Source organism: Phyllostomus discolor, chromosome 6, assembly GCF_004126475.2.
Source record: "Phyllostomus discolor isolate MPI-MPIP mPhyDis1 chromosome 6, mPhyDis1.pri.v3, whole genome shotgun sequence".
Classification (NCBI taxonomy): domain Eukaryota; kingdom Metazoa; phylum Chordata; class Mammalia; order Chiroptera; family Phyllostomidae; genus Phyllostomus; species Phyllostomus discolor.
Genome location: NC_040908.2, coordinates 88779911 through 88796737, shown reverse-complemented (window position 1 = coordinate 88796737; position 16827 = coordinate 88779911). Strand labels below are relative to the sequence as shown.

Sequence of the window (16827 nt, the reverse complement as noted above, 5' to 3'; positions counted from 1 at the left end):
GCTGGTCCACCTATCTTTACGCATCTACTTCTCTAGCTTCACATCCATCAGTCTACTTAGTTTACACTCTTTTGTTCTTTGACACAAATGATATTTTATTTAACAATATCTTGAGAAGGGAGAAATGTTAGCATTCTTTGCCATTGGCCAGATAATCAGAATGTCATCCCATGTGTGATTGGAATACAAGTTCCCAATTGCAGAGACTTTTCCTTGGTCACTGGTATACTAATCATGTAGTACGATTTGTGGTTCATGGTAGACACACAATGAATATTTGCTGAGTGAATGAGTTTTCTTCTCAAGAATAATGTAGCAAGAGGAATCTTGACTTTTTGCACAAATATTCAGAATTAAATGGGTCTGAATCTTGGTTTCAGAACACTTTTATTATGAAATGGAAAAGGATGATGCATATGTTTATGCACCTAGGGTTTAGAAGTGCCCTGGTGGGTGTATAAAGATGTGTAGACTCTTAGTCTTTCTTAAAATAAGAGAATCCACCTGGTTTAAACTCCTACCCTGGTGAGAAATCTCATCTATGAACATGTCTGATGTGTCTAGTTTGTGTTTGAGTCTTTTTAGATGTTATCACAGGAGTTGGACACTTGGGAATAGAAATCTTTTAAGTTTTTTTGCTTGAATGCTCCCTAAAAGAGTTTTAGAAAATCATGGCCCCTTTGCACATTTTAGTTTGACAGTTAAAACTTTGTAATCATCACCTATCATTGCAAAGAATGTAATTTCTTGCATATTCCGTATCAAATATGTACATGAAATATATTTTGTCAAAAGATCAGTTTGATAGATTTAGTTCATTAAATTTGTATATGTCTTCCATACTATCTATCAAGAAAATGCACTTTAAACTCCCAGCCAAGATGGAGGCATAGGTAGACATACTGTGCTTCCTTACACAACCAAAATAAGGACAAAAACAATTTAGAAACAAAAAACAACCAGCACTAACAGAAAATTGAACTGTATGGAAGTCCAACAACCAAGGAGTTAAAGTAGATACATTCATCCAGACTGGCAGAAGTGGTGGAGTTTGGCAGCCCAGAGGATAGGGGTAGGGGCAAGGTGGTGGCTGGCAGACCCTTGGAGTGCAAGGCAACAGCTGGAGGATCCAGCAAGGTGGTGGATTGGAGGCACAGCGCACAAGGCAGCTGGTGGACTGGGCAGTCCCACATTCATGTGCAGATAAACCAGGTGAAACTGGGGAGTGAGACAGATTGTGCAACCCAGAGCTCCAGCATGGGAAAATAAAGCCTCAAAACACCCATTGAAAATGCCTGCAGGGGGTTGAGGTGCTGGGAGAAACTCCCAGCCTCACAGGAGAGTTTGTTGGAGAGACCCACAGGGTCCTAGAACATACACAAAACCACCCACATGGGAATCAGAACCTGAAGGGCCTAGTTTGCTTGGGTGAAGTGGGGGAAGTGACTGAAATCTGGCAGAGAGAGGAGCAAGTGCCATTGTTCCCTCTCAGACCCCTCCCCAACATACAGCATCACAACACAACGATGTGGGTTGCCCTGCCCAGCTGAACACCTAAAGCTCCACCTCTCACCACCTAACAGGCATGCTGAGACAAAAAAAAAAAAAAAGGCCCAAATGAATGAATAGATAAAAGCTCCAGAACAAATACAACTAAAAGATGAAGAGATAGCCAGCCTATTAGATGCACAGTTCAAAACACTGGTAATCACAGAATTGGTTGAATTTGGTCACAAATTAGATGAAAAAATGAAGGCTATGCTAAGTGAAATAAAGGGAAATGTACAGGGAACCAATAGTGATGGGAAAAAAACTGGAACTCAAATCAATGGAGTGGACCAGAAGGAAGAAAGAAATATCCAATTAGAAAAGAATGAAGAAATAATAATTTTAAAAAATGAGGAAAGTCTTAGGAACCTCCAGGATATCTTTACAAATTCAAACATCTGAATTATAGGGATACCAGAAAGAGAAGAGGAAGAGCAACAAGTGGAAAAGTTATTTGAACAAATAATAAAGGAGAACTTTCCCATTCTGGCAAAGGAAATAGATTTCCAGGAAGTCCAGGAAGCTCAGAGAGTCCCCAAAAAGTTGGACCCAAGGAGGAACACACCAAGGCACATCATAATTACATTACCCAACATTAAAGAAAAGGAGAGAATCTTAAAAACAGCAAGACAAAAGGAGAGAGTTACCTCCAAAAGAGTTCCCATCAGACTGTCAGCTGATTTCTCAAAAGAGACCTTACAGGCAAGAAGGGGCTGGAAAGAAGTATTGCAAGTCATGAAAAGCAAGGACCTACAACCAAGATTGCTCTATCCAGCAAAGCTTTCATTTAGAATGGAAGGGCAGATAAAGTGCTTCCCAGATAAGGTCAAGTTAAAGGAGTTCATCATCACCAAGCCCTTATATATGAAACGTTAAAGGGACTTACCTAAGAAAAAAAAGATAAAAAACGTGTACAGTGAAATGACAGCAAACTCACAGTTATTAACAACCACACCTAAAACAAAAACAAAAACCAACTAAGCCAACAACTAGAACAGGAACAGAACCACAGAAATGGAGATCACATGGAAGGTTAGCAACAGGGGAGTGGAAGGAGGAGGAGAGAGAGGGAAAAGGTACGAAGAATAAGTAGCATAGATGGTAGGAAGACAATAAACGGGGAGGGTAAGAATAGTATATGAAATGTAGAAGCCAAGGAACTTACATGTACAACCCATGAACATGAACTAAAAGGGGGGAATGTAGGTGGGAGGGGGTGTGCAGGGTGGAGGGAAGTGAAGAGGGGAAAATGGGACAACTGTAATAACTTAATAAAATATATTAAAAAAGAAAATGCACTTCAAATTGCCAATTAAAATAGGCAAATCAGGCTTACTTTCTATGAAACAAGTATAGATTCATTTTTTCAATTTAATTAAACTAGAATACTTGTATCCCTGTGGTGACCATCTTACTTCTAAATTCTAATTCTAAGATAACTTTATATATATATACACATAAACATATATATAAACACAGATAAATTGATAGATACAGATATTGATTAATTGATATAAAAGATGATATAGACATAGACATATGAACACGGAGCCTAAATCGAGTCTGTCACCTGGATGAAATAAGGCACTGCCACATCAATATTTCTTACAATCTTGCTTTGCTGTCACTTCCTCAGGAGTTGTACATCCTCAAGGTATTCCTTTGTTTAATTCTGCAATGATTTTTACAAGCTGAGTAAGGATAGTGAGACTGAGCACGAGTGAGCATAGTTTTTTCTTTTGTAAAGTAGGAACAGTGAAAGGAGAGGTGGCATAGGATCAGTTTTAACCTCAGATGCATTATGAAAAAAGGGTACATACACAGGTTGAAGATTTCAGAAATTACCCATTTGAAACTATACATATCAATATATTCCTTGTGAAAAAAATCTTAATGTATTCCTAGGGATATGAGTCTCCACTAAGATGTCTGGTTTAGATGATAACCTGCTACATGACTAGAAAACTTTTTCCAATAATGAATTGAAATACATTTACTACACTATATATGCTCTGCTCCATTTCAGTTCTGTCTTGGGTGCCTACAGTAGGATAAATTCACCTTCTACTCTTGATGGCCCAAACATTTGAAGATTCTATGATATGTATTCCCAACATCTTTCCATCTCGATGATTAATATTCCCAGTTCCTTGAATTACTCATTATTTTTCATTGTTTTCAGTCCCTTTATCCTGACAGTTATATTCCCATAAATGATACTCAAAATTATCCAAGTTTTCTTGAATTTTGATGTCTAAGATAGTATATTTTTTTCTATTGCCAGGGATAAAATATTAATCTTAGTAATTTTTTACAAGATAAATAACAACTATTTACTGAATTCTTACTATATGCTCAGTGCTTAAAATAGCATTGCAAAGAAAATACTCTTATTATTATTCTCACTTTATAGATGAGAAGACTGACTTTAAAACAAAAACAAAATAACTTGAACAAGGCCAAGCATTTCATCCAGTACCTTGTTTGTTAATTATTTGCTGGCTGGGCCAGTAGCTGATTTAATGGCAACATGACAACTTATGGAGCATACCTCTGTAGATTTGCAGAAAGGGGTCCAGAACAACTGAAATGTGAATAGGCAAAACATTAGGATCACCTGAATATCTGCTGGAAAAGTCCCTGTAAATGTAAGTCTCTGGCATGTATTGTGCTGCGCTGTGGTCAAGAATGACCTGCCTTGGTGATCTGATGCAGTGAAGAACTTTCTAAACTGGACTCTGCTTAGTCCTAGGGAATGTATAGAACATCTGGTAAACTGCTGCTGGGGATGAGAGGATGCCCTCGATGAGTCTTCCATTCCCCCTCCTCTGCTTGAACCAAAGAATTCTGTTTCTTAGTCTAGTTTTATTTGTTTACACTTCCCTAATCAGAAGTAGATAGAGATAGAGATAAAAATCAAAATAAAGGTAGAAATAAAGATCTGTGTGTGTGTGTGTGTGTGCATGAGAGAGAGACCAGTAGTCTTTAAAAAAATACTAATTTTGGAATTAGTGTCCTTGAGTTTGATCCCAAGAATATACTCACTAGTAAGTAACTTGGGTGTGGGATTTAGCTATTCTGAGCTTTAGTTTTCTCACCTGACATATAGCAAGTACTTAAAGATTTCTCTTGAGCAAAATAAGTGAATACATGAATAAATAAATGATTTTGTATTTTGGCAAAATATAACCTTGCAGGATTATGTTGGGGATTAATGCCAATATAAATAAAGTTTAGTACAACATGGAACATAGTAAGTATTTTGTAAATAATATTAATAATGGCAGCATTTATTGTTGTTGTTTACTCAATGAGTTTGTGGATTGTTGTACCAGGAACCCATGTGGCACTTCTCTCTAAGCTAGCTAGAGATCCTTCATCGAACTTGAGAGCAAGCATTATATATTACTGAATATTTGGAATGGCCCTGTGTTCAGAGTGCCTTTCCCATCACAAGGGAAGAGCCTGGGAATATCAGAGGCTTCTTGGTTCTCCACTCTTAAAAATGTGGCTTGAGAAGTCTGGTGGCAAAAACAGTGATAATCTGTTGTCTGAAAGAGGCCTTGCCATTGTGCCAGATGTACCAAAATCATAAAGTAACTCAGTGGGGTCAATTCTTGCTGTCACTGCCATTTCTAGTGCTTGAATTGCACTACCTAGTGACATCCAAGTCTATGTATTTAGCACATTCATTCTCTGAGTAAGAATAAATTATTAGCCTACAGCTTCTTCTTGAAAAAGAAAAAAAGTGTGCTGAGATTAAGGCCTGAAAATTGATGTCTTTAATCTACCAAGACACTTTCAGTTAAATACCACTGATTTGTGGATCACATTCATCTGATATAGGTTGCAAGTTCTCTAGGACCAAGAAGTGTAAAATTGTGCAGACACTTTTAGCACTCCTGGCATAATAAAGAGTTATTATTTATAACAAAAGAATAAGAATAATGGCAGGCTCATCACATGTCCTAGAAGCTTGGTCTGCAAAAGGTGTTCTGTTACATAGATATTGTCATCTGATTACAATGTATTATAAAGGCATGTAAGTTTCTCCATGAGAAAACCCAGTAACTCATTTCTCCAAGTCTAGAAAACAGACTAGTGAGAGTTAAGTCTTATGTAAAAGTTCTTTGCTTTACAAGACAGTTTTTTTCCCTAAAGTGTCTCTTTAAATAGCCAGTTCCTTTTTTGAAGTGTTCAGAATTGGATTTACTTTACAAAATGTTTAGACTCAACTTTTTAGGAGCAAAGTGAGCATACAGAAATGGGGTGTTATGTGTTAGGTGTCAATGGGTAAGTCTCACCTAATGATCACAGTAAAACAAGGGTCTCACCATTCCATCTCTGAGTCCATCAAAGCCAGAACATCCACATGGGGCAGGTGGCTTTTACAGGACATTAGGAGCCCTCATTCCAGGCCTGAAAGCTAAGCCAGCATTGGGGTCATTGTCTATCATTAACTGTGTGACTCTGGCAGCCAAGGGCATTGATTCATTCTCTGAGCAATCATGCATTATTCAGCATATACTGAACTTTCCACTTATATAGAGATGCTTTTAAAAAAAGATTGAGGCAGTTATGAAGAAAAAACTGGTGACTTTCATTCAAATAAATGGGAACAGAATTTTTTTTAGAAATAGTATATTTCTTACTCCATATAAAAGTCTTAGGCAAGGAGAGGAAAAGAAACAGTTGGAATAAGACTAGATCTGAACACAGGGTGAGAAGAAGGGCCTCCTGCCTGGATCACAGACATACAACCTTTTCTCCCCATGTCAAATTCTTTCCTGCAAAACCCTCTGCTTGCAAATACAAGTAGCTAGGTGGAGTCAGTCACTCCTGTTATCTCTCAGTTCTGATGCATAGCAGGAATAAAACATATTAGCAAGTTAAGTATTGTGTGGTCACTGTGTTAGACTCAATGCTAGGAAGAACAAAAAGCAGGAGGGAAGAAGAAAATGCACATTTAATAACACACCTAAGTGCCTTCTAAGACTCTACAACATGTTTATGTGTTGTTCCAAGCTGGCTTCTCCAATAGAAAAATGAGAATACTTCATTTTGCAGGTGGCTACTGTAACCAAAGACACTATTTATGTTTTCCCAAGGGTTTTAAACCAATTGATTTGATTAGTCTTTGTCCATATTCCTGCAGGATGATAAGACTCTTTCAGGGAGTTCTAAGGCAATGGTTAATAGGACAGACAGCAAAGGCACAGAGCACTTTAAACGCATAGGCCAATGAAGGGGTATTTCTGTAAGAGGTACAATACTGAGAATTGTCATAGGACAGTTCATATCTGCACTCCTCTAAGTGATTTTTCTGTCTCCCTGCTGTGCAGGTCTCATGTGTGCTGTGTGTGCTCACGAATGTTTTGTCAGAATAGGAGGAGTGTTTCATGCACTGAGTGGGTTTTAGAATGGGAGATGTGCATGTGAGGGAAGAGAGGAGAGACATGGGTCAGGTGGAAAGATAACTTGGAGACTCTGGTGGAAAGGAAAACAGTTAATTTTGATTATTTGATGTTAAATACATGTTCAAGTTTGTGTTTGAGGTCCTGCCCTTCATAACTCTCTCATGTACCAGTTTCTGTTCAGAACCAGGCCAGCATCAGCGAGACTGGGGAGAGAGGTGAGTCTCAACAGCTGGGGTTGAAAAATGTGTGGCCTGAGAGAAGATGGATTTATAGAGTGTAGAAATGAGTTCCTGGGACCAAGTGGAAAGGGTTGAGGGTGAGGAATTATGCAGCCAGAGAACTGAAGCTTCAACCCTTCCTAGACAGGGGAGCTCTGAAGGTGGGCTGCTCACAGGGTGGGAGTGTGGGGGCTGCTCGTAGCCTCTGGGCAGGGAACTGGGACCGGTGTGGCAGAGGATCGCTCTGCCAGGACAAGACGTTGGGGTATGAGGGTGAGGTGGGGGCCTGGGGGTGGCTTGGAGCCCTGGCGGTGGCAGCCTGACGTCACCGGCCTCTCTGGCAATAGGCTGCCAGCTCAGCTCTCCTAAGCGGCAGCGGTAGCGGCGGTTGCACGGCTTGGTCTCTGGCCCCTTCACTCCGTGCCTTCCGCAGCTGCTACTGCAGCCGCGCCGTGGGGCTCCCTTCCTACAGCCAGCGGCAGCCCCAGGTAAGGAACACGGTGCAGCTAAAGGCTCCGGGCAGCCGGGTGGCAGGGTGGCCAGGCACCATTGGGTAGGCAGACCCAGCGGCCTGCGCAGACACTCTTGACCACAGCTTCGGCCCCTGGTCCAGCCCAGCCCCAGCTGGCGGGCCGCCTCGCTGCTCCGCAGTGCAACAGTTTGCAGTCGCCTCTTGAGGGCGGCAAGGAAAGCTCTGCTGCCCGCTGCGGGTGTACTTGGCGCTGGTCCTGCGGAAGAGTCTCGGGACCCTCAGGCTGGGTCTGGGAAGGGCAGAGAGAAGGTCGGTTCGCCAAACTTTGCAGGCGGGAACCCCCTCCCCCCCCTTTTATTTCCAGCCCCTCACCCCCAGAAAGAAGCAGGGTACTGTCAAGTGGGAGGGGGGTACAGGGGGATGGGGAGAATGGGGCGTTTGCGGGGTGTGCTTTAGCTGAGAGATGCTTCAGCTAGTTTTTTTTTTTTTTTTTTTTTTTTTTTTTTTGTGGTGGTGGTGGTGGTGGTGGTGGGGAGGTACTAGGGAAAAAGGCTGGAAAAAGGATAGAGCGCGATCCTGCACGTCAGCCGAGGTGGTGGCTAGAGGTGGAGTGGGATGTGGTGCCAGCGACCCGCCTTGGAAATGGGACCTAAGGGATCTGACGCCTTCTGGAAAGGGAGAGTCGGGAGGTGGAGGGAAGGGAAGATAACTGCATACCCGGAGCCCGCTGGGCAACCGGGGGTGGGAGCTGGGAAGGGTGGGATCTAGGCGTAGACAACCGCTGACAGGGCGCAGGAAAGAGCAGAGGCGGCGCTCGGGAAAGCAGGGACCGCGCTCCAAGGCGGCAGTGTGTCTATTGTAATTAGAAAGTTGTGGAGGGCTGAGAGTCTGCCTTATCTGCTGAGTAATCCTCATCTCCGAGGTGCCGGCGCAGACCCCTTCCCAGACAGTGGCGCGAGCCCCAGCTAGCGGCTCCGGGGAGCGGCCAGGGTCAGGAGGGTTGGGGTCCTCTGGCTGAGGAGAATACGGGCAGCGTCCGCGGAGGCTGTGTGCCCAGAGGGCTCCTTTGCAGTTGGGCGGATTCTTCCTGTCCTCTGCACTCCCCTGGGCAGCGACAGGGATCCTAACTAAGCCTGTTCTCTTTGCAGCCTGGTGCCTTGGCAAAGGAAAAGGGCGCTCGGACACGCGTTCCAAGCGGGTCCGGTGAGGATATCCTGGGTACCACTCTCTTTCCCTGACGGCTTGTTTTCCCGCAGTGGCTCCCTCAGTCCTTCGCTCTTGCGCATACACTCCCACACCAGGGAGCAGTTTTGGGTGGCGTGGGATCCGTCCTCTTCTTGGCGGGTAGGAACGGTGTGCCCAAGAGAGGAAGTCTGGTGGGCCCGGCCCCTCCCAGCCCAGCGCTGATGAGTGCCAGGGCGCCCAAGGAGCTGAGGCTGGCGCTGCCGCCGTGTCTCCTCAACCGGACCTTTGCTCCCCCCAACGCCAGCGGCAGTGCGAGTGCCCAAGGCCCGGGCGCAGGCAGCGGCACCTGCATTACGCAGGTGGGACAGCAGATCTTCCAGTCCTTCTCCTCCACGCTGGTGCTGATTGTCCTGGTCACCCTCATCTTCTGCCTCATCGTGCTGTCCCTCTCCACCTTCCACATCCACAAGCGTAGGATGAAGAAGCGGAAGATGCAGAGGGCTCAGGAGGAATACGAGAGGGATCACTGCAGCGGCAACCGCGGCGGCAGGGGCCTGTCCCCGACCGGTGGCCAGGCCCCAACCCACATAAAAGAAACCCGACTGGAGAGGCAACCCCAGGACTCCGTTTTCTGCGACCCCTCCAAAGTGCCCTCCTCCTCTTTGTCCCCTGGCTTCCCGAGCCAGGATCCCTATGCTCCTCCACCTCCACCACCGGCCCCCAGTCCGCAAGGAGCACACGCAGCCTCTTCTTGTTTGGACACACCTGGCGAGGGCCTTTTGCAAACGGTGGTACTGTCCTGATTGTCTAGCTCTTCACCTCTCCCCTTTTTTTGTTTCCAGCATCTTTGTCGTCCTCGCTTTCCCCCCGTCCTTCCTCTTCCTTCCTCCTTCCCTCCCTTCCTTCCTTCACTGTCCTCCCCTTACTGTTTCTCCTCCGCCGAGGCACTGTGCGGTATTTGTAAATATTGGTCAAGGAAAGTCTCGGAAGAAGAAATAACGCTGATAATAATACTTTATTATTAATATTTATAGTAATTATAATACTAATAACAATCCAAGCGCATGACAAATCACATAATTTCTCATTGTCAATGAAGGATGCGTCCTTCCTCTCCACCCTGCACCCCCCACAACAAGGAGGAGAAACCGCACAAGCTACCAAATACTATAGAACAGGCATTGACCCTAGAGCAAAGAGAGTGGAGGGGGCCCGGTGTCTTGTACATAGCTGTCAGGTTAAGGTTCTGTTACCTTCCTTCCCCTCCACCCCTCAGGCTTTCACTTTCCCTTCAGCTTCCCTCCTTTCCCCATTCCTACCCTCAGCCAGGCTCAGGCAATAGCATACTATAAAGAAAATGTCTACTTTAAGCACCAGGATTACCAGAGGCCACAGAGACTGTCCCAGAAAAACGTTTATGACAGGTACCGCTCTCCAGTCATTCCTCTTTTCACCACGTAGGTAACCATTCCCTTTTCCAGGACTAGGTATTTTAATTTGCTTTTAGATATGTCCCTCATTAGCCCACCATAAATGCATTAAAAATGCTTCAATTAGTATAAAATTAGCTACTGCATTAACTCCCCGCCCCACCCCCACCTGCACACCTTCGACGTGGCTATTCAGCCAGTTCTGGTGTTGACATGGTCTCACCAAAATTGTTACTTTCCTTCGTTGTGCGGGTGAAGGAGGGGCTTTTTGGAAAGTGTCTGTTTTAGTTTTGTTTTTTTTTATTAGTTTCTTTCTTTTTCTACAATCGGATTTGTGTGCACCGTCAGTTTCTTAATATCAGATATTGCATAAGTTACTTTTTTTGTAAAAAAAAAAAACGTATTAGGTAATGCCCAGTACTGAAAATGCAGTATATAACCAAATCAGAATGTTTAATTTTTAGAACAAGTGCACCTTTGTTATATATTTGTTATATTGGTAACAAATACAGAAACAAACTATAGTTGTGTTCTAAGTCCTACAAACTGTATATTCTTGTTCTTAATTTCCAGCTGTTGGTATAATGGTTATCACTGGGTGAGAAATTCAGTGGGGTAGGCCTGGCTTCTGCTGTTTCCAGAAGTGTGCTTTTGTATCTTACTCTGTAGTAGACTGTTATAAAAAGATAACACATATGTTTTATTTTTTCTTTTTGTGAATAACAGAATCAACCACAATAGAAAACAAACAAATAATGGATGTGCAGGAATGCCATCTATTAAACATGGTTAATATTTAAACAGTGCCTGTAGTCCTCCCTGCATGCAACTACCACCTGGAGGCAGTAGTGTGCTTGTTTGCTTGCACTGTATGTGTTTGGAGGTGAGACTGGTGGGGATGTTGGGCAATTTGGGTGACAGGACATGCAAATTTAAAGACAAGTTAAACCCAGTAATACTTGTAGGGTAAGAATATTTGCAGCTTTTTTACTTAGAATCTGTGCTTGCATCTGAGATGTGGCAAAGAAAGGGTTCTCTTTCTCTTTATGAGTCTGGCTTACCCAACTTCAGTGAATACATGAAGAAAGATTGAATAAAAAAGAAAGCTAGAGAAGAAGATCAATTTCTTTTGTTCTCTCTTCTAATGCCAGGCAATGTTATTTGTGCTAGAAATGGAGTCCACCTATGGTTATTTACCACTTTGTTTCCCCTGGACTGATGGTGGTGGGAACCAGAAGCATATTACAATCTTAATTATATGCAGTGGAATCTTTTCTTAAAAACAAATTCTTGACAGCTATTCAAACATTTGGAAAATGTATGAATGAGGATGTACAGCAAAAAGCTAAAATAAAAGAGCCCTTACAAACCTGCAAAGAGTAAGGCAACAGTGCCGCCAAGTACATCCCTCTCTTGAGTAACTAGTAGTTCTTGATTCTTTGTCTTGGTTCCAGGCATATGTGCTTTTTCCCAGAGAAAATATTACCTCTGAGGTTTTAGGTCATCTATTAAATTACCCAAGCTCAGTCTGCACCTTTTATAAAAATAATTTAATAACTTTAATTTTAATCACCCATTAGATATTCACGTAAGTCCTCTCCTGAAGCACAGAAGATTGTCATTTAAGCATGCCATGTTGTAATATTAGGAAGACCAAGTATAATCTTTGGATACAATATATTAAACAATGAACCAGATTCTTCCCAGTGCCTTAGTCACTTCCTAGTAATAGATAAAAGAGTGCATTAACTCCCTCAGGCCACTAGGGAATCCTTTAGTGCATCAGAGTTATACATTGTACATCAGAATGACTAAGGCACTGCGAAGAAGAACATCCATTAATTTTTGTAGCTCACCCTCATCTGGCTGTAGCTCTTTAATACCTTATTATAGAATGACTTTTGGACTTGAAATTTGAATAGAATCAGGGACTTAGAAGGGAGCTTCTTCATTTCCAAAGAGCTACATTAACTGCATAAATATTACTTTCTCCCCTTATTTGGTGCAATCCTTACAGCGAATAATTCCCCATTTTATTAAAGCAATAAGATGTTCTGTTGTGAGCAATGCTGGATGATGATTCTATTTCCTTGGTGCTGAAGCCACTCATACATTCTTGCCTTATGAATCATAGTACATTCAAGGCATGCAATAATAATCCCCCTCCAAGGAGCAACCTGTACACTCTAGGGGTAATTATGAAATTGTCTTATGTAATCTTTTCCCTAAAGGAATAGATGAAACAGAAGAAATAAGCATTATATATACTGTTTTAAAAATATTCAATACTTCTAAACATGGGCACATATCCATAAGTTTTATTGTGCACTTTTAAATATATATGACTTTCTCCATTAATTGACTATGGCTTAATATTTTTAATACTGCTTTGTGTAAAGATAATGTGGTTTGTGAGTCAAATTTCATGCTGAGTTTAATATACTCAGAACCCTAAGCTTCTGGTGTTATCACTTGAGACTCTTTATGAGATAGAGAATTACACAAAATTCTAGTAATGCCATCCCATCAAATTATTGAAAGAAGCACATATCCAAGCAATTTGCACAGACTCTGTTTAAAGCATTGCTTCTTATAGATCTCCATTGATAGTCTAAGGAGTTTGGGATGCTACTAACAGGGAGTTTTGGATTTCATGCCTATGAAACAAATGACAATCTGGAAAAAGCTAAATTTATTTTAAAGATTTTATTCACTGATGTCCCGTCAAACTAATTGCTTCAAATCCCTATAGCTATAGCTCAACTTCTGCACTTTCTATTCAGTATTAATAAGGTGGCATGCTTGATTCTTATTATTTTTAAAAATGAGAAAATTGGAGAGAGATACAATTATGTCAACTGTATGGGACTCTGAATCTTAAAGATGTAGATGAATATAATCTTCTTTAGAATTTATATACACTCATAGATATGTATTTATATATACATACATTTTGTACAAATTTACAATAGACTTTTTGTATTCTCTTTTCTGCCATTACAAGAATGAGATGGAAACGAAATAGTTGTTCCATCCTCTTTTCCAGAGAGGATCCTGAGAAGTCAGGTATATGCATGTATTTTTTTCTTTGGGGTCAAATCTAAGTGACTTTTCTCTTTATTTAATGAAAGGGGAGAGTCCTGGTTGGCTCGGGAACTGGTAATTAGATAAGCTTTCTTTCATAGGTAGTGACTCAAATGTAGCAATGATAATGAATTTATGGCCATATCTATTGGTCTAAATATCTAGATAGAAAGCAATAATATCTAGAAAAGGTTTAGGATACCTAGACCACAAACCTGGATTTTTGCTCATGTTTTTTAAATTCTCAATCTATATGTTGTATGGAAATAAAACATATCTGCATAGTTAAAGGTAAAGTAAAAATATGGCCATTATATGTTTAGTTTGATGAGTACTTTCTGAAAAATATGGATAAATTAGTTTTAAAAACTTTGGCATCTGACTTTTCCATTGAATTAATTAGATAATGTTTAAAATTCCATTTTTTCCATTGTGCAGACTTATGTTTTAAATTCATTTCTGTGGGTGACAGTTGAACAGTTGATAGCTGATATCATGTGAAAGTTGTAGGTTGAATTTAGAATGAGAAACTTTAATCTAATATGGTCAGGTTCCTCAGGTCCACTCCCAGATGAATCTGAACTTTGAATATGAATCTGAAAAGCCACTTATCTGGGCCATCCTTTGTTGGAAATAATGATTGTAGCTTGTAGATATTTGGCTCACATGAAAAAGAGCTGACCTATCTATAGAGAGGTATTTATTTAATCATTGGATTGAATAATGATTTATTCTGATTCTAATTTGGTTTTTGATTTATTTAGTAACATTTGAGAAACAACTTTGATGGCTTGACATCAATACTTACTAATGTCACCAACCTAATAATACAATTGGTGCCATTTAGGAATGCTTAGCTAAGGATAAGAATTAAATTAACTTTAATCGGGGGCAATGTCTTATTAAGGTGATCCTATCTGAGGCAGGGATTTGTGATTTCATTGAGTTGTTTTTATAGAGAGGTTAACAATAATGATGACAACAAGAACAACAGAAAAACTGATTTTTGAACTCAAGTATATCTAAGAAACATAATAAAACAGATACTAGAATTCATGAAAATTTTGTTTTGCTTTTCTATCAATAAAAAGTTTTCTTGTTAAATGGCTTTTTGGACACTATTTCCTTATTGATTTAATTTACAATATAGCAGGGTTACAAAGTACTCATTGTATTGCCCCTGGATACTCAAAGAAATTAGTTTTTTTAAAAAATTCTCTCACTCATCTGACCTTCCTCACAAACCACCTACATCTGAGAAATGGGAAGTGTATAAATTTTAGAATAACTTAATAAATTGAGTGAAGTAGAATGATTTAGCAATCCTTTCAGGCAGATGCTCAAGCTCTTTAGGTCACACACTTAGTCTCTCCAATTCCTTCTTTCCCAGCCTGTACTTCTCTAACATAACCAGGTATATAGGGGAAGCATATAGTTGGCATGCTTTTGTTGTAGTTAGGGGAGGAAGGGAACCTTAGATTCATATAAATTTCTGCTGAAAAGCAGCTGATTGGGACTGCTTTATAGTCTGAGGTACCATTGCTCTATCCAGCTTTCATGCTGACATTCACCAATGTAGTCTTAGACCGTGGATATTTATCCTTATATCAAAGTCATCATCCACAGAAATCTATACATCCTTTCCCCTGCCATCTCTAATTCCAGCATTGCTTTCACACTTTATCCCCTTCTCACAGAAACTTCTGCATACCCTACATACCAAGGCCCTACTATTGCAAGGTATGGGTTCTAGCTCAGGATCATTCATCTATTTACTTCCCATTGCCACTTCAGTTCTTCTAGTCTTGCTCCATGTCAGATAGTGCCATGAAGAAGTTCTTCTGAGGACTTGGAGCCCCATTTTAATACATTCCAGGGGAGGGGTTGTCATTTGGCCCTAATCCTTGGGCATATTCAAAGCTATTTAGATGTGTATGAAGTGCTACCCTCTTCTTCTGGACTCATCATTCTGTGTAGAGAAGAGAATAATGAACGCCTTAACAGATGCCTATCTCATTTTTCTTTTGACTTATTTTTTTAATCAAAACTGCTCTAGACTTCAAGAATCTTATTGCCCCCCCCCTTTTTTTCTACCCGAGACTCCTCTTACTACATAGCTATTATCCTACTTCTGCAAAGGACTTCATCCCCTCCTTTATAACTTCAGCCTGTCCAACTAATAGCAGCTGGACAGATTGTAGGAGATAGACTAGAGATAACTTTATTCATAAGGAATCCTAAGTTGGAAGATATTTGAAACATGTTATATTACCATAATAAAGTTTTCTTTTTCTGCAAAGGACATTTACTCATGATTCCTACCCTCCCTTTTTCTAAGAAGCTGAATGCTTGATCATTATTCTATATTTGTTTTTCTCTTAACTTACACCTAATATCTCCAAGTTTGGCTAGAAAATCTGGATACTGATGGAATCTTTTAATTTATATCACAATTTGGTGTCTGAGAAGGTACAGTCTCTTCACAATACTGGCCTGTTGCTTCATCCTACCCCCAACGCTCTAGTCTGATTGTGTGTTGAAAATGTTTCCTTGAGCTGTGATAAACTTCTAGTGAATGTTGAATATTGCAGTGGAGATGAATAGTTAGCTATCTAAATCTAAAGGCAGCAGAAATTATGGATTAGTGCCACAACCCTGTCTCTAACCATGGTCTTCTTTACTCCCAGGAGGTAAGTATTCTCTAATCTCACCTGTTTGACTCAAGAGAGAAAAGGATGTTAATTTAGCTAGCTCTCACCAGACTGACAATGATCTACTCACTGACTCCTTGGGTCTCCCTGGATGGACCTAATTGATGAAATACTGGCTGGGTGTTTTCTTTCTGATTAGTTGTTAAAGTCCAATTTCTCCTTTCACAAATACCATCTCCAAATATGTCTTAATCTTGAATCAATGCTGATAGTTTTAGGCCTCCCTTTGAAAAGTTGGCTCTATTTTTCAAAAATTTACAGACCAAGAGTGGGCTCTAGTGATGTTTTCCCAACCCCTTTTTTCTACCTTTTGCTCCCCATCTTCTATCTCCATCTGCAAATCACCTCTGAGACATGGTTCTGACTCAAGATTTTTAATTTTAGTATAGAGGTTTTTATTTATTCTATGGTGCAAACATTTGCTACACACAGACTCTCAAAAGTTCTGGGAAATACCCTCAAATGCACTAAGATGGCAAAAATACTCACCTTTCACATACAAATATTCGAAGCAAATGTGGCTTCTCAATTTTTCTATAATTCATCTTTTCTCACATGAGTAGCCCTTTTAACAAAACTCAAACACAAGTTTTCCATCTTTCCTTTGTTCCTTTCCAAGGTGGTGTCTGGGTATGACTTATATTCCCTCATGGTGGCAGAAAAGGAAGGTTCCTCAGTATTAAAGAAATTCTTCCTAATTTAGGCTGCAGAGTGGCTAGTATGGTCTGCCCCTCGGAAGAAGGTTCCAGCTAGTAACTACCA

The 16827-nt window shown here is 40.8% G+C and overlaps 1 protein-coding gene across 1 annotated transcript; it reads left to right on the top strand.

The window, feature by feature from the left end:
* The first annotated feature begins 8199 nt into the window (after positions 1-8199).
* C6H11orf87 (chromosome 6 C11orf87 homolog) lies at positions 8200-14458 on the top strand. The gene is given in 4 exon segments (XM_028517567.2): positions 8200-8344; positions 8804-8885; positions 8887-8933; positions 8935-14458. Coding segments are annotated over 4 exon segments (912 nt in total). The 5' UTR covers positions 8200-8270; the 3' UTR covers positions 9644-14458.
* The last annotated feature ends 2369 nt before the right edge of the window (positions 14459-16827 follow it).